General features: G+C 37.9%; 1 protein-coding gene across 2 annotated transcripts in view; it reads left to right on the forward strand.

Annotated features, from left to right (window-relative positions):
- The window catches only part of Exoc4 (exocyst complex component 4), an 824181-nt gene that overhangs the window by 265263 nt on the left and 533567 nt on the right, over positions 1–25351 (forward strand). The window contains exon 10 of one of the 2 annotated variants that reach the window (XM_055602013.1): positions 12509–13633. The exons of the other annotated variant lie outside the window; for it this stretch is intronic. Coding sequence (XP_055457988.1) covers positions 12509–12525 — 17 coding nt within the window. The 3' untranslated portion in view covers positions 12526–13633. Of the gene's footprint in view, positions 1–12508; positions 13634–25351 lie in introns of those variants that run through there. 2 annotated transcript variants of the gene reach the window in all.

Below are 25351 nucleotides of genomic sequence, written 5' to 3' on the forward strand. Positions count from 1 at the left end.
TATTTTACATTTAATTATACAGATATTTGATGGGATTCACTGCTCTGGACTCCTGAAAGTACATTTAGTGTTAACTTGCTATTGAAATCCTTTAATGAAGATAGTGCAAGGATTTTCTTAGGCATAGGAGGAGTCTCCTTGATGGTATTAGATATTTGTGAGCACATTATAAGCTTAAAGGCCATTGAGGTCTTAAGATTCCAGAGTTTAGACAGTCTGTTGGGAGAGATTACACACAGTGTTTGGAATAGATGAACAGTCTATTATGGTGATGTGGGGTTGTTGAGCTTTTGAAGTAGGAATAAGTGTAAAGAAAACCAAAGACTAACTAGAGAGAATCATCTAAGCGATGGCTACTACTCGCCTGAAGTAGATACAACCTCAGGAATGTCTAGCATCACTCAGTGGGAAGTCAGGATGGCAGACATGTATATCAAAGCCATCTACATCAATTTTTAAATAATTTACCTGAGTGCGTTCTTACTGTTTTTACAGCTCACAACCACATTTTTCATTTTCTTTTAGTGCTCATCTTCCAGTTTTGATAGCTATACCTCTCTCTCTGAGTGCTTATGTGCAAAATTCTAGTTTATTTTAATGGCTTTGTAGGCTTGTTATTGTTTGCCAGCTCCTGAATTAGAATTATGGCCATTTGCATCTATTATTAAAATGACCAGTGGAAATGTTTTGTTTTTGTGATAGGAAATGAGACAGAACTATGAAACCCTTTCTAAAGCAGCACCAAAAATTTCTATCTCATGTCCTATGAGCTTCTCTAAGCTTGGCCCTGCTAATATAATAGCAGCACCCTAGAAAAGAGTGAGAGAATCCATTGCTGAGTCTGATGCTACAATAGTGTTTTTAGATTTCCTTCTAAATGTTTGATATTTTGTAGCTGGATTCCCTTAAATAAAGGGGAAAAAGGGAAGGGAGTTAAAAGTGATTACCATAGTCCTCTGTGGACGCTTTAATTGCTATGATGTTGTGGTTGTATTCAGTTTAATTGTGTAAACTATTGCTGAGGGCTCGTGCTCACTCATTGTGCGCTTGATGTCCACCAGCAGGATTCAGTACATGATGTAGGAACTATCTCTTCTTAGTGACATCACTGGAAAATATAAATGTATTCAAATGAACTACTGTAGAATAATTAATTCAGAATATGGCCATTCTGGCAAGAGATTGCATCCAAAGACCTTCTAGGTCTATATTATCTGGCTGGAGCAAAAACATGCCTTTAATCCAGGCATGGTTGTTTAATGCCTTCAATCCCAAAGTATGAAAGTAAAGTTAGTTTGTTGAAGGAAGCACTCGTGTTTGAAAGTGATATCTAATTGAATAACAGAAAATAGTGAAAAATCAGAGAAAGAGTTGACAGAATGGGAAATGCCCAACTCTCATAAGAAGAGAGAGGAAAGGGAAGCTACTTAAGGGGTAGTGAGAGAGAGGAGACTTTTTTTTACCCATATAGTAATAGATGGGTTGTAGAGAGAGAACTCAGGTGAAGACTGAGTGAGCCAGGGAATGAGAAGGAGCCAGAGATTAGCACAGATGGCTGTAGTTAGTTTGAGACCAAGCAGAGCAATTTAGAGGCCAAGAAAAAAAGCCAGATTGAATAAGTTAGCTAGAGCTTGAACAAGAACAGCCTAGTTGAACCAGCCAGCTCAGACCTCAGCAACAAAAAGAAAGGGTAAGTTTATTAAAAATAAGTCTCAGAGGCAGAAAACATTCCATAGGTTAGACTGTATGGAGCCTGGAAGCTTCCAGGTCTAGGCCTAAGTTAGCAAAAGGAGGCAGTAAGCCTCTGAGACAATTGAAACAGACAAATGATTTTTTTTTTTTTTTTTTTACAAACTACCTATATATTTTTAAAATGTTATAATGGAACTCATGCTCAAGAAATTATTCATTCATTCATCTATTCATTTGGTTTGTTTTTGTGTTTATTTGTTTGTTCCAGACAAGGTCTCTCTCTGTAGCCCTGGTTGCCCTGGAACTCACTGTGTAGACCAGGCTGGCCTCAACTCAGAGATTCACCTGCCTCTGCTCTTGAGCAACGGGATTAAATGTGTGTGCCATTACGCCTGGCACAAGAAATATTTTTAAAATTGCTTTTTCTAGAGTGACTGCTGTATTGATGTTGTCTTATATATGTAGTTAATGACAGATTATATTTTAGGATATCTAAGTACATTATGAAAATATATTTCTTGGTATAGGCCTGATAGATTTATATTTTAGGCAACAGTCTATGGTATCAATGTAGTTATTGGAATATACCCATATACATTCTTGAGGTTTGACTAAATCTCAGTGACAGAATTCCTTGAAATCATTGTATTCTATATCCTTCCCTGTGAGTAGGAAGCATCTTTTGAAGTTACCTAGTCTAGTGGTTTCGAAACTTTATTCTTTCACTGGGTATCATAGTGCACACCTGAGATACTGGCACTATGGTGGTGGAACAGAAGAGTTAGAAATTCAAAGCCAGACTCTACTACCTAGTGAGTTCAGAGCCAGTGTGGGCTAGGTGAGATTATGTCTCAAACAACAACAAAACAAAACACAAACAAAACAAGACAAAACAAAAACAACTTCTGTCTAAAGGAATTGCAGCTGAAAGTATAGTATTGTGCAAGTGCAGACAGGTGTCTCAGAGGCAGATGCTATGACAGTTTGCTAATGAGGAGTTCCAGTCTCCTGAGAGCTATGTATAATGTGGACCAAGGTTTTCAGTTTTATATGTTTGCACTTTTACATGTTTCAACTTGCTCTATTTTTAAAATGTCACAGTGAACATGTGTGAGTATTCCTTAAAAGTATATATCTAGAAGGGACTAACCAGATAATCCTATTTAAAATTTGGTACAGTCTTTTTTCAAAACATTTTTAAACTTTCAAAAAACATTTCACTTGCCTAAATTATTTGCAAAAGTCTAGATATGCCTGTTTCCTTTCATCCCTGACGTCACTTTTGGTACCCTGTTTTACAATATTAAACATTTTTCAAATTTCAGAATTTCCCAACTTTATAGGAATATGCCTTTGGTTCCTATTCAGGAAGAGATGAAATTCAGAGTGTGAATCGAGACAATAATCTTTAACTTGGAAGAACTTCAGATCCCTGCAAAGGTCACTAAAACACAGATCTGTAGGCCCACCCCATTGCCCATATCCTTTTACTTTGTAGGTCTCTGAGTTAGCGTTTTCAGCTACTTTGTGAAGCTACTCCCCTGACGCAAGGAACACATTTTCAGATCTGTATAAGAAGTCTTAGAATAAAATGAGGGTAGAAGATAAGAGCCAGGATAAGCATGGTGCCTCTTACTTACTATTTTTGCTTCCTTCTTAACACTATAGCACTTAGAAAGTACCCAGTTTCCCTGGAGAATATTGAATCTAATAGAATTATGTGTGGGCATTAACAGGTCATCAACATTATACCCCCCTGGGGGGGGGGCGCAGCAATTTGAAAAGATACATCCCATCAAATGACATAAAACCTGTAGCTATAGTAACAAAGTACCAATCACCAAGCTCTATAATTGGATATTTGTACTGATCTCCTTCACTGAGTTTTATTCATGAATCACAAAACTGGAGTTGAAGAATGTTCAGTATAAGGAATGACGGGCTAGTTTGTAAACTTTATTCAACAGAGATTTCAGCCTAATTTTGAATGAAGGGCCAGGAGTCATTTTAGCTGCTTACAATACATACCTCATTTTTGACCAACAAAATTCCTTCAGAATATATTATCTTTTCAGTAGATGTTTTGCTGGACTTTAGTGTCAGTTTTCATTCCAGGCTTTGTTTTAGTCTAAGCAGTGTTAGCGACCTCTGTGTGACCCTCATGGGCATTTATGGTAAGTCCTCACCCCCGCCTCATACTAATAACCCTATTAGGTTTTGAAGTGCTTTAAAAAAAAAAAAAAAAAAAAACTGAGTAAGGATTTCTGAAGGATGCTAGGAAGTGGAAGGGCCAGAGGTAGGGAAGTGCCTTCTAAATACCCAGAAGAGTGTTGTAAGGGCTGAGTCAGGAAAGAGGTTGGGGTGGATAAGGGAGGGAAGAAAGTGAGTTAGGTTGAACTGAGATCCTTTGACATTCTTTTACAAGTCACATGACTCAGAAAGTCACTCTTTCTAAGCCTCTAGTACATTAAATTTGATAATTATCATATTCAGAAACAAAAGATAGAAGCTATCAGATGCTTAGCACATCTTCTCGATATTATTATACCGTCAAAGTTTTTATGTATTTCTCGGAAACATTTTCTAAATGGTTATATATTTTAGTCTTCTTCAACAGAATGTTTCAAACATAACTTTTTATTGAAAAGGCCAAGTAGTCATTATGAAGTTTAATCAGCCTAATAAACTAAGGTTTAAAAGAAAATGAGGCAATACCTGTTAAACTGATTAGATAGCAAACTCCCGAGGCCTTACAGTTGAGGGTGCTATGGGCTCAGCACAGCCATGGAGGGAGTCTTTTCCTGTAGCAGAATAGATTCTGTTTGAGCCAACCCATCTTATTTCTTGTATGTGTGTCCTCTGTGGACATATGAAGATTATTTTCTTCAGTGAACAAAGGACATTCTGATTGTTTTTGTTGCTGCCACCAGTTCAACCTTTATTATCCTGATGACAAGTTAAGATTGTTTATCCCAGTATTAAAGTATATCTCTGAATAAGAATTAGTTTTTCACAGATTTTTGTTTATTTTGTTTTAATTTCATATTAAGGATGGAATAAAACTAGATGAACAATTCTTATTTTGTTATTCTTTTTATGTTTTATTTTAAAAAAATTATTCACTTCATGTCTGATTGTAGTCCCCTCCCTCATCTCCCCCCAGTCCCACTCTCCCTCCCTCTTGTCCCCCATTTTCCTCTCCTAGTCCACTAAAAGTGGGAGTCTTTCTCTCATATTATCAGACCCTAGCCTATTAAGTATCTTCAGGACTGCATGGATCCTCTTCCTATGTGAGCTGCCAAGATCACCTGCCAGGGGAAAGTGATCAAAGAGCAGGCAACAGAGTCCATAGCAGAGACAGCCCCTGCTCCCCATACTAGGGACCCCATGTGTAGACTGAGCTGTCTATGGGCTACATCTGAGCAGAGGATCTAGATCCTGTCCCTTGGTTGGTGCATTAGTCTCTTCAGGGCCCCCTGAGCCAAGATTTGTTGGCTTTGTTGTTCTATTTGCAGAGCTCCTATTCCCTCTGGATCTTTCTACCCCCCCCCCCTTTTCCAAAAGACTCCCTACTCTCTGCCCAAAGTTTGCCTGAGAGTCTTTGTATCTGCTTCAACCCCTGCTAGGTGGAGTCTTTCAAAGGACATCTATGGTAGGCTCCCATCCTGTTCCCTCTCTTCTGCATCTTCAGGTGTCTATCCTGTTTGCCTTCTAAATGAGTATTAAGCATCCTCCCTAGGGTCCTCCTTGTTGTTTAGCTTCTTTAGGTCTGGTAGATTTTAATATGTTTATCCTATATTATGTGACGAATTCATATTCACTTACATATTATAAGTGAATATGAGCCATGAGTTTCTTTCTGATTATGTGTCACCTCACTCAAGATGATCTTTTGCTAAATCTGTTAGAAGAAAAAGTGGGGAAGAGCCTTGATCTCATTGACACAGGAGACAACTTCCTGAAGAGAACACCAGCAGTCCAGGCTCTAAGATCAACAATAAATAAATGGGACCTCATGAAACTGAAAAACTTCTATAAAGCAAAGGACACTGTCAGTTGAACAAAATAATAGTCTACAGAATTTTGCTATTCTTAACTATAATGTAGTATTGAAGCAGTCAGGCCATGCTTTGTTCAGATAGCATTGAGTCTTCTGTTTTCTAGTTCTGATAGTTACTTCATCAGGAACTGCTTCATTAGTTTTTACAGTTGTCAAAAAGTAGATGTTCTCCCACCATGAATTTCTAAAGAACGTGTTGCTATTAGCTCTTTTTACAGTTTATAATCTTTATCAGAACAATAACTTTACTCATTTGTACACAGTTATGGTCAATAACTTTAGTTTGTTGCCTGGATAGAAAATTTGTTGGTTTCCAGTTTTTGCATGTTAATTTACATGTCATTTATAGGTGTTTGGGTTGGTCAGTCACAAAACTTCACAGTACTGGAAGGATATATGCTATCAGTTTGTTTGCATTGAGGATGATTTATCACCTATATGACTGAGCTGTTTGCTATTTTAATCACTGTTGGTCTCATCAACTGTCTAAACACCACAAGGTTTGGAGGGGCTTTTGGTATTATTTTTGTATCTTGTTTTATTTTACCCCATATCAAAAGCAAATATATCAAGATAAAACTCGCATATTTTATATTACTTAATGTTTTTAGAGACAGTCAGGTAGCTCTGTCACCATAATCAACACATTGGTATTGAATAATTTTTATTAATCTCTGAAGAAACTGTTGACATTTAACAGTGATTCCTTATTTCTTTACAAGTCCTGTAATCCCAGGTGGCTGTAATCTGTTCTTTGTAGACTTCCCTTGTCTGGACATTTCACATAATGGAATCTTACAATATATGATCTTGATGACTAGTGTCTAACTTTTGAAACTTACTTTTTAAGGCTTTTAATATTATTGAACTTTGTGTTATTTTCTTGTTTTTTTTATAGTTTGTATTGTATAGACACATTATTTACCATCAATTTATGAGCATTATGCTGTTTTTAGTTTTGGTTATGATAGGAGGTACTGCCACTATGAATGTTCATATTTTTTTGTGGATACAGACTTTTCATTATGCTTGCATATTAGCCTGTGAGTTGAACTGCTGAGCGATATGGCAATTTTCTTAAGTATTTTGAGCATATGTGTAATTTGACATAACAGTTCCTCATTTTTCTCCCATAATTTGTGGTAGTTACCTTAGAGGTAATTCATTTAAGATATTGTTGCTTTATATTGTTCTCTTCAAGGTGAGTTGTTTATCCTTTGTTCTTCTAATGTGTGAATTTGTTCCTATGTGACGAGGGTAACATCATAAGTAGTAAATACGCAAATACACCATTTCCACATTTACCCATCTTACTCTATTGTTTCTGTTCCTGATATGTAAATCTATCCTTATGAAACAAGGAATATGTTATCTATTATAACCCTAAAGATACTGATGCTGATTTGGGCAAAAAAGTATATGCCGTCTTCACAGAGTGATAAGAGTTCTGCCCATTTAGATGATGGTTACTACATTTGTGAACATGGCTTACGAATGTTTGACTGTGTTTGTGACTACTTGGGAGGGGGGATGTATTAGTCAGGGTTCTCTAGAGTAACATACATGTATATATACAGATATACACATACATACACATATAAATATACATATGTGTATATGCACACATATTTGTATACATATATATCACATACATATACACATATATGGGACTTATTGGGATGGCTTATAGGCTGTAATCCAGCTAGTCCAACAATGGCTGACTATAAATGAAAAGTCCAAGAATCCAATAGTACTCAGTCCACAAGGACTTAGCTAGTCTTCAGTATATGCTGTTATCCCATAGGTGAGCTCTAATGCTGGTGAAGAAATTGATATGCTAGCAAGGTGAGGGCAAGCAGGTAAAGGGCAAGAGCTTTCCTTTTCCATGTTCTTATATGGGCTTCTAGCAGAAGGTGTGGCCAGATTAGTGTCTTCCTGCCTCAAAGGTCTGGACTAGAAGTAGATTCACCCACTTCAAACCAAGCAAAAAAAAAAAAAAAAAAAAAAACAAACCTCACTTCTGTGCCTTCCATTTCTGGATTTATTATTCATTCCAGATGTAGTCAAGTTGACAACCAAGAATCACTGTCACAGTGGAGCTTCTAGTCCGTAGAATAGGAAAACAGAGGTCACTATGGAATTTCCAGACAATCTCAGATAAGGTTTAAATTTGAAAAGAACAAGCCTCCCCCCCCCCCCCCCCCAAAAAAAAGACAAACAAACAAACATACCAATAAACAAGCCAATGTTTAATGCCTACTGCTACAAATTATCTGCCGAGGCAGAAAAATAAAACAAGCACTAAAACCCTCTATTGTATTAATGATTTAAGAATATTAAATCGGTTTATAATTTTTACCACTTTACCCTAAGCTTCATGTTAGAACTTTAAATGCTTTTTAACAATCAAATTTGAAATTAAAGTAAAGGTGAGTATTTAATTTAACTCTGCATATTCACACATTGCTTTGGTTTTACTGTATAGAGGTTACTCCAAAGACCATCAAACATCAAATATTTATTATTGTTCATTTCCTCTTATTGACTGTCTCATTCCCAGGATTTGAACAGCTCAGCTGTGGTTGGCTGGTCTGGGATAAAGTCATCTGATATCTGGGGCCTTTATTTTCAGTGCCTGCCATTATTAAAGAAGACAGCTGGGGTCTGTTCACAGAAGATGCAGTCCCCTGTGCTTACTGTGCTTATGTACCCATCAGTTAGATTTGTATCACGTTTGCTAATATCTCACATTTGAAAGGCAGGGAAACATTCTCTCTTTTTTTTGTTGGGAGGGACTGTAAAATCATAGAAGAGTGCACACAGGGCAGTACGAAGTATGACTTTTTCTTCCAAGTAATTTTACCTCATATATATATATATATATTTATTTATTAATTTATTTATTACAATTTATTCACTTTGTATCCTGGCTGTGGCCCCTCCCTCTTCTCACAATCCGTCCTTTTCTCCCTCTTCTCCTCCTATGCCCCTTCTCTAGTCCACTGATAGGAGTGGTCCTTCTCCCCTTCTATCTGACCATAGCTTATCAGGTCTCATCAGGACTGTCTTCATTGTCTTCCTCTGTGGCCTGACAAGTTGCACCTCATAGGGAGGAGGTCATCAGAGAGCTTGCCACTGAGTTCATGTCAGAGACAGCTTCTGTTGCCCTTACTAGGAAACCCATTTGGAGACTGAGCTGCCATGGCCTACATCTGAGCAGGGTTTTAAGGTCTTCTCCAGGCTCTACAGGGCCCCCAGGACCTAGTTTTTGTTGGTGTTTTTGTTGTTTATTGTTTTTGTTTTGGCTCTGTTGGTCTCCTTTTGGAACTCCTGTCCCCTCCAGGTCTTTCTGTCTCTCCTTTCTTTCATAAAATTCCATACATTCTGCCCACAGTTTGGCTGTGAGTCTCAGCCTCTGCTTTGATACCTTGATCAGTAGAGTCTTTCAGTGGCCATCTGTGGTAGGCTCCTGTCCTGTTCCCTGTCTTCTCCTGCTTCCAATGGCTATCACATTTGCCCTTCTGAATGAGGATCTTGAGCATCTTCCCTAGGGTTTTTCTTGTTTAGCTTCTTTAGGAGTATAGATTTTAATATGTTTATTCAGTATTGTATGTCTAATAATCACTTATGAGTGAGTATATACCATGTGTGTCTTTCTGCTTTTGGGTTACCTCATTCAAGATGATCTTTTTTTTGTTCCCACTATTTGCTTACAATTTTCATGATTTCCTTGTTTTTAATAGCTGAGTAGTATGTCATTGTGTGAACGTACTACAATTTCTGTATCTATTCTTCCGTTGAGGGACATTAGCTACCTCAAGATCCAGCTGTACCACTCCTAGGCATATATCCGAAATATGTTCAACTATACATACAACAAGGACTTTCTTTTTTTATAGTGGCAGGTCAAAAGATTTAAATTATTCATCCTCTTGTTCTTTTCTTCTTCACTCTTCTCAAATATTTTAGGTTTCCATCTTGAGGAAATTATGATAAATATATAAAAACAAAAAAAAAACCAAAGTAAAAATCCCCAAATTTGTACTCATTGCAACTTCAAATAATTCCAGGTAAGAACTTTAACATGCTTTCACATTCTTAGTTAGCAGCATTGTTCACTGTGCAATGAAAAAGTGGCAACTAAACAATGCAGCTAGTCCTGATGAGACCAGATAGACTGGGATCAAATGGAATGGGAGGAGGACCTTCCCTATAAGTGGACCTGGGGAGTTACATGGGTGGAGAAGAGGGAGGCAGGGTAGAATTGGGAGGGGATGAGTCAGGCGGCTACAGCTAGGGTAGAAAGTGAATAAATTGTAATTAATAAAAAAATAAATTAATTAAAAATGAAAAGTGGCAACTACTTAAGTGTTCAAGAGAACATAGGTAAATATTCAATGAGGCTTTAAAAAGTGTTAAGTAGTATTTAAATGTTTTATGAAGATAACAGAAAAGTACTTGTCATAAATAAAAATTAGGGTATAAATTTAAGCAGTACAACCTCAAAGATATAAATCCAACACATAGAGCAGGCATGTATTATCTATAAGCTTTGAGACAATGTATTGAAACTAGTAATCATAAAGTAGAAAAAGAGGTGTGTGGAAAGGGAATTCATGAGATATTGTCATAGAAACAAAAGAATTTTCAGGAGACACAGGAGAGTCAGAAGTGTAAGAAGTTGGGCTTTGTAGGACATCACATATTACAGACACTGTTAGCAGAAAAAGCAGTTTCTGACGTTTCTAGGTAAATAAAAGTGTAGTGTCAGAGGGAACAGATACACCTCCAGGTTTCAGGACCCGTTGACTTTTATTAGAATTAGTGCAGTGGCAATTGGAAATACATATACCAACTTTATCCCCTTTTATGTGACTAAAATAATTAGAGATGGTTAAAATATTAAGATAGAATAAAACTGCAAAATTTGAAGCTAAGCATGAAGATGTATCAAATATTTGCTTTACAAATACTTTTTACCTGAGAGTAACAAAAAATTCTCTGAGAAAAAGTTTGTCACAAGGTGGTGCATGACTAGAATCACACAGATAGAGAGGCTGGGCAGCTGGATTTCAATACCCTGTCTCTCAATCAACAACTTAAGATCCATACCCTTTCTGTCTCTCCTAAAAAAAAGCCAACAGGCCTCTAAATATCAATAATAATAATAAGTATAATACAATAAGGTAAAACAAAACTAAATAAATTAAAATCTTTCTTCTGTTTGTATAAAACAAACAGAAGAAAAAGCAACAACAACAACAACAACAAAGCGCAAGAAACCTATAGATGAAGAAACACACGTTTATACACACAAGAATCTATAAAAAGCACAAAACCAGAAGACAGAATACAAAAGACCTGGAAGGTATTATTATTAAAAAGGAAAAAGGTCCGGCAAAAAAAGGTCGATATTGGTTTGTATCGAAGTTTGTGTGGGTGGATTGGTTTTTTTTCATTCCTCCAGTAGGAGTCCTTTCTAATTAGAGGGTGTCCTTTTCAGTCTCCATACCTGTGCTAGTAGGAGTCTCAGCAAGATTCAACCTCATCTTCTCCCAGAAACCTACCCTGTCTTAGGTCTCCAGCTTGTCATAGAGATGCCCCACCCACAGATTCTCTTCTCTTTGTAGGCCCTCTGTCCTCTTACCCCAGCTCATCCCAGCTCTGTTTTCCACCCTCTTTTCCTCTGTGTTCCCCTCTTCAACCACTTTTCTTGTCTATTCTATTTCCCCTTCTGAGTGAGATGTAAGCATCTTCTCTTGGGTTCTCCTTGTTACATATCTTCTAAATTTTCCCTGCCTACAAGATGTGCAGAGATAAAGATAGAACAGAGACTGATAGAATGTCCAACCGATGCCTGGCCCAACCTGCGACCCACCCTATGGGAGAGAGCCAGCCCCTAACACTATTAATTATATTCGGCTATGCTTACAGACAGGAGCTGTCCTCTGAGAGGCTCCACCCAGTAGCAGATTGAAAGAGATGCACAGACTCACAGCCAAACATTGGATGAAGCATAGGGAACCTTGTGGAAAAGTAGGGAGAAGGATAGAAGAACCTGGAGGTTACAGAGACTCTACAAGAGCCATCTAACAAGGGCCCAGAGGGGCCTGTGGAGACTGAAGCACCAACCAAGGACCTAGGCCCCCTACACAGATGTAGCCCATTGGCAGCTTAGGGTTTATTTGGGTTTTCTATTAAAGGGAGTGGGGGATGTCTCTCACATGGACTCAGTTGCCTGCTTTTTGATTCTTTTTTCTCCCTCTACCTCCATGGGGATTCCTCATCAGACCCCAGGGAAAGAGGACAGGCTCAGTCCTGAAGTGACTTTATGATCTGGGATGGAGGGCCTCCCCTTTTCTGAGGAATAGGGAAGGAGTGAGGGAACAAGTGGGAGGGAAGGTTGGACCAAGAAGAGAGAAGCAACGGGCTATGAACAAAATGTAAATTGAATTAATTAATTAATTAAAAAGAGATCACTTTGTATCCTCAGTGAGACTCAATTATAGAAAATTAAATTTTCAATTCTGAGTTATCAATTAGAGATAGTTTCTGAGTTTGGAATGGGGGTTGTATCTACTCCTACTCTTAGAGCTGAGATCCCATCTGATATAGACCTATGTAGGCCTTGTGCATTCTACCACAGTGTCTGTGAGTACATGTGTACATTAGTCCTGCTTTATTTAGGTGACCTTGATTCTTTGGTGGTGTTCATCCTTTCTGTGTCTTACAGTCTTTCTGTCTTGTTTTCTGCAGAGTTACCTGAGCCCTGAGGGAAGGGATTTGATGGAGACATCCCAATTAGGACGAAGTGTTCCAAGATCTCTCCCTTTCTCTGTATTGTCTGTCTGTGTGTCTTTGTATTTGTTCACATCTACTGCAGGAGGAAGCATCTCTGACAATGTTTGAGCAAGACATTGATATATGAGCATAGCAGAATGTTGTTAGTCGTCATTTTATTGCTACATTCCTTTGGCAAAAGTGTAATATCTGGTTTTTCCCTATGTTCTGGCCTATCTAGTCTTACATTCTTGGCCACTTGAATAGAATTGGGGATAGATTCCAGCTCATGGAGTGGGCTTTAAATCCAATCAGGTTTATTTGGCTATTCCTATAAGTTTATGCCACTGTTGTTTTTTTGATTATTGTAGTCAAGTCATCATTGTAGATTAAAAGTAGTATGCAGTTCCATAAATGCTAATCCACATAGGTGAAGGCTCTAGGTAGGTCCTAGCTCAACTTCTCCTCTGTTCAATGGTTGTATCAGTGTTGTCTTCAACATCTTCAACCTGACCATCCATTTAGGGGAAGCAGTCAACAGTCCAGGTTGTCTGGGAGTTCCTTTGGGGCCACTTTGGCCCAGAACTGGAATAGATATAACGCATTCACTGTTTACATTTGTTATATCTGCTGATAACCACGTTATTTCATAACTTTTTTCATTTTAATCTTTAATCTCACTTGGAGTATTATATGTTCACGTGTGTGCGCACATGCATATGCACACACACATGTGCATAGATGTGCTCATGTTTTGTGGCCTTAACTTTTAAATTTGGGTCTTTCCATGAACGGTCTAGCCCTTACAAGGAACTTAGTAAGGATCAAAATACAAATGAATAGATTGTGGGACTCTTATTTTCCCCTATTCTGAAATGCAGTTGATAGGTTTGTTTGTTTATGAAGTAACTTATTTGGGAACAGTGGGGAAACATGCTAGATAAATAATTGTGCAAATGCAGGACATATTAAATGCTTGTTGTAAAAATATTTTCAAATCTAATCTAAATTTCAAATCTAAAATCTAAGTTAAATAGCCATTGAAGTCATAATCTACAATGCATGTAACGAGTAATTTCAGTGTATACTAAAGTTAATATACTTTTTGCTGTTATTTGTAATTTGCACCCCTTGCTTCTGACATTTTTATTGTACTTTTTAAATTTTATTTTTATTTTTATAAATTACAGTTTATTCCCTTTTTATCCCCCTGTAACTCCCTTCCTTCTTTCCTCCCAAACCTCCCCTACCTCCCTTTTCCTCATCTGTGCCCCCTTCCCCAGTCCACTGATAATGGAGGTCCTCCTCCCCTTTCCTCCAACCCTAGTCTATCAGGACTCCTCAGGACTGGCTGCATTGTCTTCCTCTGTGGCCTGGTAAGGCTACTCCCTCCTCAGGGGGAGGTGATCAAAGAGCAGGCCAATCGGTTCCTGTCAGAGACAGTCCCTGTCCCCATTACTATGGAACCCACTTGGACACTGAACTGCCATGGGCTACCTCTGTGCAGGGGTTCCAGGCCATCTCCATGAATGGTCCTTGGCTGGAGTATCAGTCTCAGAAAAGATCCCTGTGCCCAGATATTTTGATTCTGTTGCTCTCCTTGTGGAGCTCCTGTCCTTGTGGAGTCTTACTATCTCCCACTTCTTTCATAAGATTCCCTGCACTCTGCCCAAAGTTTGGCTATAGGTCTCAGCATCTGCCTTGATGCTTTCAGAGGCCCTCTGTGGTAGGCTCCTGCCTCTGACATTCTTTACCCTCCCTCTCCCTCTTTGACTTTTATTGGGTTGATGAGTAGCCGTAAATAAAAACAACACTTCTCTGTTTATTTGAATAGTACTTTCTTTGTTTATTTCCTGATATTTGGTAACAATAGTTTAAAGACTTAAAATCTTTAGAATTTGCCTGATTTGGTGCATGTGTGTGTGTTAATTAAATTTTTATGTTTATAAATCAGTCTCCCCATCACAAAGAAGAAAGTTCTGTTTCACCATTTTCTCACTACAAATAGTTGGTAAATTTGTTAAAAAATTTACTTTAAGCAGCAAAGATTCCCTGTTACAAAGGCCAAGAGTATTTGTTTACGTTTATTTCTATAGGTTTTGAAGCTCTTTGTTTACCCCAGTGCATTTCAACTCTAATAGGAACAAACACAACAATGGAGCGACACCTCTAAGATGTATCCCAGTGTACTTAGGATTTGTGATGTATTCCACTTCTGTGTCATCTATATCTCTTCTGCAACTCTATGGCAATAAATAATGCAGTATGTTCAGTTTAATTAGAACTGGGTGTAATTAGCTTATCTCATGACCCTTATTGATTTAAATCCAAGTGAGTAAATGTGTTTTCTCAAGACTAGTATTCCTTTTCTGTCATTGTTAAATCTTCAGAGGTTAAAATGAATTTTAGTACAAACATGCAGTCATTTTAATGGTGCAGTTTTTAATTTATAAAAGTAGTAGAAGTTCTTCTGAAACACAGCAACAGAGCTCAGCATTTCAGGTGTTGGCTGTCATTAGTGAGACCTGTGCCTGTAGTGTGCATTGAGTCTCTTGGAGGTGCCTTATCTGTATTATTTGTTTTAACTGTACCCACAACTTTATAGTAAGTTTTTTCCATTATAGACGTTACCCGTAATGAATTTCAAGAAACACACAAGAGCTCCTTTGGCTTGTAGACAAAGACAGTAATATGATGGAATGATCAAATACAAATGCTCCTTTAATTTATTTTACCAAGACATTTATCCATGTTTTATTTATAAGGCAATTGAAGTCATTTATTTTGTATGGGATTCTTCCTCTTCTGAATAACAAAGAGATATTATCATATATACCACATTGTAGAAGGTAATGATGAAAGCCATACTTGAAAATAAAAGTTTAATATTTTGGGCTCATTGGGCACAATTATGGTGGTACTATGTTTTTTTTTAAACCGAATCATAATTCCATTTGCAGATTTTTTAAATATAGAATGGTATGTAGCTCAGAAGAATGTGTTCTAAGAGGGAAAGCATGTTTTTCTTTTTTGTAAGTCTTTCTCTCTCTCGCTCTCACTCTTATTTCTCTCTCTTTCTATCTCTCTCTTTCTTTCTCTCTCTTCCTTCTTTCCTTTCTCTTTCTTTCTTCTCTTTTCCCCTCTCCCTTCCTTTCTCTCCTCCTCTTCCTTTTCTTTTGTTTCCTTTCCTTGTTTTATTATTTTTCCTAGCTACAAACATTTTAAATACACAAATTTTTTTTTATGGCAGTACACCCAACTTTTCTTCAGTTTAAAATTCCATCTAATGTCTATAAAGTGTCCTATATCCATGCACCAATTACTTGATTGTGTCTAGTACAATGATATTTTAAAAGAAAAAAAAATCAGGACAGAAAGAAAAAAGTTCATAACCTCATAAAATAATAACCGTGGCCTGTTAAAAAACTCTATACTTTAAGTTCAGTAAGCATTTGACTATGTTAAATCACAGTTCTGTGTACATTAGTTTGGAAAAAGCCAGGCAACATTGAGTTTACTTTCTTGCTTTTCCAGAGAGTGGTGGCAAACATTTTAGGTGATGATGAGGCCAAGGCATAAGCTGAAATCTAAAGCGTATACCTTTGAAATTATCCTGTGTGGTTTCTTTTAGTACTGAGTTGTTGTTCCTCTGCGTTTTGTAAGTGAGCTTAACAAACCACTATTTTGAGAATATCTTTTAGATATAGATGGAATTGACCAGATATTTGTGAAAAGTATAACATACTGGTTGGTGATTAGTTCAGTGTCTTTCTGGTATTTCACAAAGTTACTCTGTTGTCCTTCAAAATCCTTCCTGTAAATAAAAAAGACCTTTTACCTGGTGGCATCTTTTCAGTGTGACATTTGCTGATTTGACATGTCTTGCATGGGTTATCTCTTAATTCCAGCTAGTCACAGTGAGGGCTGAGGTTCCTACAGTGAAACCTCGTGTTCTGTAGGTGGTGTCTTAGCAGTTGACTGAGAAGGATCCAACTTCTGACCTTGCCATTGAGCTTTGCCTTCAACTTCTCTTAAGCAGCTGTGCTAGTCACTAGTATTTCTATGGTTAAACTAGTTGCTGGAAATTATTTTCAATGTGACCAAATAGTTCACCTTAACCTTTAAGTCTTAGTGATGTTTGCTGGCAAGAACAGTAATCACTTTTTTTTTCCCTTAACTTGTCTGTAGTTTCAGCATAATGCATACCTTGGAAAATACCTTTGGATAATGGGTTTTATTCCAATTTTTCTGATACTCTTTTGTAACTTTCCTTTTCTGTTTTCTTTTTTTTTAATTTTTTATTAATTACACTTTATTCATTTTGTATCCCCCCATAAGCCCTTCCCTCCTCCCCTCCCGATCCCACCCTCCCTCCCCTTTCTGCATGCATGCCACTCCCCAAGTCCACTGATAGGGGAGGTTCTCCTCTTCTTTCTGATCTTAGTCTATCAGTTCTCATCAAAAGTGGCTGCATTGTCCTCTACTGTGGCCTGATAAGGCTGCTCTCCCCTGTCAGAGGCAGTCCCTCTTCCCATTACTATGTAACCCACTTGGACACTGAACTGTCATGTGCTACACCTGTGCAGGGGTTCCAGGTCATCTCCATGAATAGTCCTTGGTTGGAGTATGAGTCTCTGGGAAGTTCCCTGTGTTCCAATTATCTTGTTCTGTTGCTCTCCTTGTGGAGTTCCCATCCCCTCCAGCTATTACTATTTCCCACTTCTTACATAGAATTCCATTCACTCTGCCCATCAGTTGGCCATCAGGCTCAGCATCTGCTTTGACAGTCTATACTGCAGAAGCTTTCAGAGGCCCTCTGTGGCAGGTTTCAAGGTTGTTTCCTGTTTTCTTCTGGCTTTCAGAGGCCCTCTGTAGCAGGTTCCTAGGTTGTTTCCTGTTTTCTTTTTCTTCTGATGTCCATCCTCTTTGCCTTTCAGGATGGGGATTGAACATTTTAGTTAGGGTCCTCTCTTTTGCTTAGTTTGTTTAGATGTACAGATTTTAGTGGGTTTATTCTATGTTGTATGTTTATATGAGTGAGTATATACCATGCGTGTCTTTTTGCTTCTGGGACAACTCACTCATTATGATCCTTTCCAGGTCCCACCATTTACCTGCAAATTTCATGATTTCCTTATTTTTCATTGCTGAGTAATACTCCATTGTATAGATGTACCACAGTTTCTGCATCCATTCTTCAGTTGAGGGGCATCTGGGTTGTTTGCAGCTTCTGGCTATTACAAATAAAGCTGCTACAAACATGGTTGAGCAAATGTCCTTTTTGTGTACTTGCGCCTCTTTTGGGTATATGCCTAGGAGTGGTATGGCTGGATCTTGAGGAAGCGCTATTCCTAGTTGTCTGAGAAAGCGCCAGATTGATTTCCAGAGTGGTTGTACCAGTTTACATTCCCACCAGCAGTGGAGGAACCCTTCTGTTTTCTTTTAAAGGAAGGTTCTGAGTCATGGAGATCTGTGCACTCCTCAAAATAATGTTAAATGTATTAAGCAGTGTATCATCCAGAAAGAAACATCTTTATTAAAATGGTTATAATGAATAATAAAATATAACAGCAAGACTAATAATAAACTAATTGCAAATCATTAAAGTATAACCTTGAGGATATTTGCAATACTTTAGTAGTGTTTTCTATTCATATGTCATATTATATATTGATATAATTTTTTATAATCATAGTAAAATAGTTTCTATCCAAGGTCATTTACTTCAGTTCTTTCAATGTCTCTCAGATTAAAACAATCCCGTTTTCATAATTTAGGTAAATTAAACTTATTTTTAAATGTTGCCTATTTCCTTCCAAGTTGATATCAAGCTTGGAGTTTAATTATGATGTAGGATTAGTTATTGAGATGAGCCATATCATCAGAAGAATAGTAAGAAAAATATCAGTTGATTACAAAAGTGTTCAGGTTTATTCAAATATTACATGACCATTTAGTATTTTTAATCAGACAGGCCTCAGAGAGTCAGAGGCCTGTGGATACCCTCTGTACAGGCAGGTTAGTTTTCTTTAACCTCAAAATTGATGTAAAATACTTTCAATTAACTAAAAAAAATCATTCAGTGTGTTTATATGAACAAAAGAGAGACAAACGTGTGCGAGGTAGATTGGAAGAAAATATCCTGTGTGCACAACTATGTATTTAAATTCTTGTTCTTTTTTTTTTTTTTTTTTTTACATCAGAGCCTCAGCAGAAGTGTGGCTTAGCGTTTTCCCTGCACCTCTGACTCTGCGGACTCCAGAGGGTTTTTTTGGATGTATGTTTTTTGCTGCAGTGAACTCTGGGAACAGCTGGGAATGGAGTGCAGCTCATTAAGACTGGGAGAGTCCCTTATCCAAGCCTCTGCTGGCATCCTGAAGAGGATGAAGTATGTTTCTCTTCCCAGATCTAAAGTGTCTATTTCCTCACCACCTAGTGTGCTTTTGCACTCACTGAGAAGCTCTGTGGGCCTCATTGCCTCCTTGAGTGATGTGCAGAGTTTATACCAGCTGTTCCTGTTTCATGCTGCTCGCTTTCTAATTCGGCCTTTTGTTATGTTTATGGAGTATCTGTGCCTTTTTTTAAAAAGCATAATTAGAGCATACACTGTGTTTGTGTATCTTGAAGTGTATGAAGAGCAGATTTTCATAGTAAATCCACATCACTGAGATGCCCGGTTCCATCACTTTGGAGAGCTGTTGCTGAAAGTGGTTCCTCAGGCTTGCATTTAAGTTTTCATGTCAAGTGATTACTCATATCATTTCACTTGAATGCAGTGTTAAATTATCATCTCACATTTACATCCAGATCACAAAGTATCGGAAGGATTATTAAATGCAGTTAGTAGGTTCAACCTTTGCTTTGTGATATAAAATATTTTATATCAAAATATTTGTCACTTCAGCTCTATAATCTTTTCCTACTATATTTGCAACCTCTTAGTGGATTAGAGAAATTCTCATACCTATGCCCTTTTTTATATGGCACCATATTTATTTTTTTATTATTGATTTATTTAGAATTAAAAAAAAACAAACAAGCAAGAGGTCATGCTAACACTGGAGATTTAGACTCCCGTTCAGGTTATCATGTTTGTGTTGGAAGGCATGTTCAGTGTTTGCAGAGGAAGTAGGCAAAAATGATCAGGAAAGTCCACATGGAGCTTCCTTTGGAGTTAATGGGCACAGGAGGGTACCAGTCTCTGCTTTCATGTATGTTGAGAATGCAATAAGTGCTAGAGTCATGTACATTGTTTCATTTAACCCTGTTTTTGGTTTTAGACAAGATGAGGAAAACTGACTTTAGAAGACTTTCCTTAATGGCACAGAGCTCACTCAGCTGTGTCAGCAACAATATCTGATTCTGTGCACAGGTCTCCGCCAGTGCTTCATGCTCACAAGGAATAGGTCTAAGAGCTGTGATGGTCTATCCTAACAGTCTAGGAAAAAAGTATGAATTATTTCAACAGCTGGACATTTCTTTTACTACCATCAAACCTTAAAAAAATAAATAAAACTTTGTTCCCCTTTTAGGGCACCCTGTTTGGAGACTGAGCTGACATGGGCCACATCTGTGCAGGAGTTCTAGGTTATCTTCATGAATGGACCTTGGTTGGAGTATCAGTCTCAGAAAAGACCCCTGGGCCCAATTTTTATGACTCTGTTGCTCTCCTGGTGGAGCTCCTGTTCCCTCCAGGTCTTTCTGTCTTCTGCTTCTTTCATAAGATTGTCTGCACTCTGCCCAAAGTTTGGCTAAGAGTCTCAGCATCTTCTTTGATACCCTGCTGGGTCAAATGCTTTCCCTAGTTAGGGGAACAGAGGCTGTCTCTGACATGAACTCAGTGGCTGGCTCTTTGATCACCACTGCCTGAGGTGGAGAGGAACAGCCTTACCAGGCAATAGAGGAAGACAATCCTGCCAGCCCTGATGAGACCTTATAGGGCAGGGTCAGATGGAATGGGAGGAGGACCTCCCCTATCAGTGGATTCAGGGAGGGTTATGGGAGAAGAGGGAGGGCTGCCAAGAATGGGTAGGGACTAGGGAGGGAGCTACAGCTAGGATATAAAGTGAATAATTTGTAATAAATAGAAAAATAAAAAATTTAAAAAAGACTTGTGTAGTATTTATTGATTCTTATGTGATTTTGAATCATTCATTAGGTACAAATGGAGGAACTGTTAGTTCCAAGAAAGAAGGTGGAAAGCTGAAGTCCAGAAAGGTTGGAGGTGCCTTCATTTCTGTTGAGGGTAGAGGGATCTGGGGAAATCAGATTTGCTTTTTGTTGGAAGTCCACAGTGCAGAGGGTGGGGGAAATTTCATACTGTATTATGTTACCTGCATCTCTCTGAGTATGGCTTAGGGTTCACACTTAGTTTTGGTTTTGTTTTTCTGTTAAAGCATTTCTAAGGCATTTGACATTTCTGATATCATAGCAAGACTCTGAATATCAGATGTAGTATACACCAGCATCATTGAACATATGACTTTAGTGATAAATGACTTCTATAGTACATATACATATAGTTGTCTCTGAGTGTGTGTGTGTGTGTGTGTATGTGTGTGTGTGTGTGTTTGTTTATCAAAGAGAAACTATAGGACATTGCTAGATTTCAAAAGAGTAAACCTTTTAAAATTAAAATAACAATATATTGCTCACCAGTTATTTCTTATGTAGTATTTTGTATCTTTTTAAATTTTTATTATCATAAGTTAGTTATATATAATGAGTTTCATCTGGCATTTTCATGCATGAATATAATTCCTTATGATATTTATTTCCATCCCCAATTACTTTCTTTTGTCCCATTCCCATGGATCACCTTCCCTTCCTAACTAGCCCTATTTAAAATAGTGTTTCTTCCTCCCACTCCCTTTATTTCCTTCCTTTTTCTTTGGATTGTCTTATGAATTTCATTAGGGGTGCTAAGAAGAATTTGACTGAGGGGCTGTTCACAGGAACATAGCACCTTCCCGGTGAGGATATCAGTGAAGAGATTGTCTTTTCCTCTGGTAGCAATCATGAACTGTGTTTATGTAATCAGGAAGGAGTGTGGCCTTGTGAGCTCCTACCCTTGCCAAGATAGGAGCTAGTACAGGTAATTACAGCTGCTGTCAAGTTCAAGAGGCAATGTCTATGCCATGTCCAGGATTTAGTGTTCCACATCACTACACTTTTACCGTTGGATTTGAAATTCTCTACATTTCTCAGTATGTTCTGTGAGCCTTGGAGGTGTGATTCTGGTGCCCTATTTATGGTTGTGTGTCATTGATGCTATTTTTTTGTGTGTGTGTTCTTTCTTTTATTTTATTTTTCTTATTAGTTACATTTTGTTAACCCTGTATCCCAGCTGTATCCCCCTCCCTCTTTCCCTCCCCAATCCCACCCTCCCTCCCTCAGCTCCTTCCTGCCCCTTTCCAAGTCCACTGATAGGGGAGGACCTCTTCCCCTTTCATCTGACCCTGTTTTATCAGGTAGCTTCAGGACTGGCTGCAAAGTCCTCCTCTGTGGCCTAACAGTACTGCTCCTCCCTTGGGGGGTGGGGAAATCAAAGAGCCTGTCCTTGAGTTCCTGTTAGAAATAGTCCTTGTTCCAAATCATGAAATTTGCAGGTAAACGGTGGGATCTGGAATAGATCATCCTGAGTGAGCTATCCCAGAAGCAGAAAGATGCACATGGTATATACTCACTCATATAGACATATATTATAGGATAAATCTATTAAAAAATATACATCTAAAGAAACTAATCAAGAGGAAGGACTCTTGCTAAAATGCTCAATTCCTATCCAGAAAGGCAAAGAGGCTGGACATCAGAAGAAGGAGAAAAGAGGGAAAAAGTCAGGAGCCTGACACAGAGGACCTCTGAAAAGCTCTGCCCTGCAGACTATGAATGTAGATGTTGAGACTTATGGGCAACCTTTGGGCAGAGTGAAAGGAATCTTAGGAAAGAAGTGGGAAACAGTAAAATCCGGAGAGGACAGGAACTCCACAAGGAGAGCAATAGAACCAAAAAATCTGAGCACAGGGGTCTTTCCTGAGACTGCTATTCCAACCAAGGACTATGCATGGAGATAACCTAAGACCCCTGCACAGATGTAACCCATGGCAGTTCAGTATCCAAGTGGGTTCCATTGTAATAGGAACAGGGACTGTCTCTGACATGAACTGATTGGCCTGCTCTTTAATTACCTCCCCCTGAGGGGGAAGCAGCATTACCAGGCCACAGAAGAAGACAATGCAGCCACTCCTGATGAGACCTAATTGACTAGGATCAGAAGGAAGGAAAAGAAGTCCTCCCCTATCAGTGGACTTGGGGAGGGGCATGCATGCAGAGGGTGGAGGAAGGGAGGGATTGGGACGGGAGGAGGGAGCGAACCACGGGGGGGATACAAATTGAATAAAGTGTAATTAATAAAAAAAGAAAAAGAAATAGTCCTTGTTCCCCTTACTATGGAAAACCAATTGGTTACTGAGCTACCATGGGCCACATCTGAGCAGTGGTTCTAGGTTATATCCATTCATGGTCTTTGGTTGAGTGTCAGTCTCAGAAAAGACCCTGTGCCCACATATATTTGGTCCTTATAGAGCTCCTATCCTTTCCCCATCATACTAACTCCCCTTCTTTCCTATGATTCCCTGTACCCTGCTGAAGGTTTGGTTATGAGTCTTAGTAACTGCTTTGAAACACTGCTAGGTAGAGTCTTTCAGATGCCTTCTTCGGTAGACTCCTGTCATATGTCCAATGCATATCCCATTTGTCTTTCTAAATGAGGATTAATCATCTTACCCCATGTCCGCTTTCTTGATTATCTTCTTCAGGTGTATAGATTTCATTATGTTTTTCATATCTTGTAAGTCTATATAAGCGAGTATATGCCATTTTTGGTATCTGTATCTTATTTTATTGGTAAAAATGTACTTATAAGGTATTTCTTGAGTCATTTCTTGAACCATATACGTATAGCAATATTTTATTAAATCTAAATATTTAGATTGAAGATTGTCATACATTTGCTTTTAGTTTTGATATAATGAACATTTCATGTTTATGTTTTATATTTATAAAATAGTTTACCCGATCTCTAACTATAGTTGCATTAATTGAATTTATTGTTTATTTTTAATATTAACTAGTAGGTTAAATAGAATCAGGAGACAAAAAATATTATAATGAAAGTAAGAAAGTTTCAACTAAAACGTGTGTGCTGTATGGTAAACCTTAGAGACAGCAGTCTTTTTGAGTTGCGGTTGAGAATTCAGTTGTTCTGCCCCTTTTGCAGTCGGTCTGACTTTTAGCAATGTGATATCTATTTAAATAAGCAGGTTTCTATTGAATTACTTTTAGAAATTAGTTTTGGGGATTAGAGACTTTGAGTACATATAAGTGCTGAGTATTTTGTTATTTTTAGTTTGCGGGCACATTATTATTTCTGGTTTGGGGGCACCTAGTATCTTTAGAATAATAATAAGAACTTCTTTCCTCATTATTCTGTGACTTACCATAATATAGTAAAATCATAAAGGGATGAGCTGAGAATGGTTTAGGATCTCTTATGTCCATGTAAACTCTTAGGAAATGCGTGCCAGCTATGCTTACTTATATAAGGTGTTCTCAGGGAGGGGCTGTTTAGTTTGTAGCTAAGTCACTGTCCTCAATGTGAGTGCTTTTAATATGAAATGGCCACATTAGACTTTGTATTTCTAAGGCATTTTGTGCTTCACACTTAGCAATAAGGTGAGAGGGGGTCCAAAAATATTTATTTCAATATGAATTTGTTTATAGACTAGTAATTGACTTATTAAGCAGCAATAAGTTAATTCAGATAATTTTTAGAAAATTTATCTTCGAAAAGGTACTCTAATAAAGGGCAATTTAGAAAATTATATTATCCATCAGAAATATTTGATGAAAGGGAGTAAGGTAACTGACTAATGGTGGTTAGAATTTAAAGTTAGAGCTCCTCTCTGAATGTAGTTTTTTCTCTGGGATTTCAGGGTAAAAATTACATGGATGGAGCATGACCCAGAAACGGGCCTGTCAGTGATTGCCAATGGGAGTAACTGAAGATTTGCCAGTGTTGATTGACTTTCTTTATCTGATTACACACACTCTGAGTAGGGCATCTTGTCCTTTTATCTCCTTTGTTGCCTCTTCTCAGACCTGCTTTGTTAATGTGTCTTGCTTATCTATAGATTCTTAGGTCCTCAGAAGGCCTATTTCTCTTGAGTATATGCCAGGAGAATATTTCAGTTAGCGTCATTGCTAACATACAGCATCTGAATTCAACATTACGAAAATCCTGAGACTAATTTTTGACTTGTGTACTTCCTTTATTATAATGCTTCATCCACGTGAATGTTTGAAGTCCTCCACGATCTCCATGTGAAGCTATTGTAGCTGTGAGTGTTCACTTTTAAATATGCCTTTGTGGCTCACATCAGTGTTTCATAAAACCCATCTTTAAGAATTTATTTCATTACTGTCAACCGAGACAGCCTGGTCATTTTATTTAGAGCCTATGAGTATCTGTATGAATGGACTTTCATATTTTAAGAATGGAACTGTATACAGCTCTAGCTCAGGATCAGCTTCTTGTTGTAGGTTTTTTTTGTGTTGCTTAAAAAGCCACACTACTATCCATCTTTTCGTATACTATCTAACATGGACTTTCTGTTTGTGTTTCATAAAAACAAATTTTTTTCTTATTTCAAAGGTGTACTCTGCTGCTGCAAACATTGATTGGTGCATTATCTGAACTATTAAAAAATAGAAATGTGCTATTATCTTAGTAAAGTACATTTTGATTTTTATACTAGTGTT

This window comes from Psammomys obesus, unplaced genomic scaffold, assembly GCF_907164565.1.
Source record: "Psammomys obesus unplaced genomic scaffold, mPsaObe1.curated_primary_1811, whole genome shotgun sequence".
NCBI classification, from domain to species: domain Eukaryota; kingdom Metazoa; phylum Chordata; class Mammalia; order Rodentia; family Muridae; genus Psammomys; species Psammomys obesus.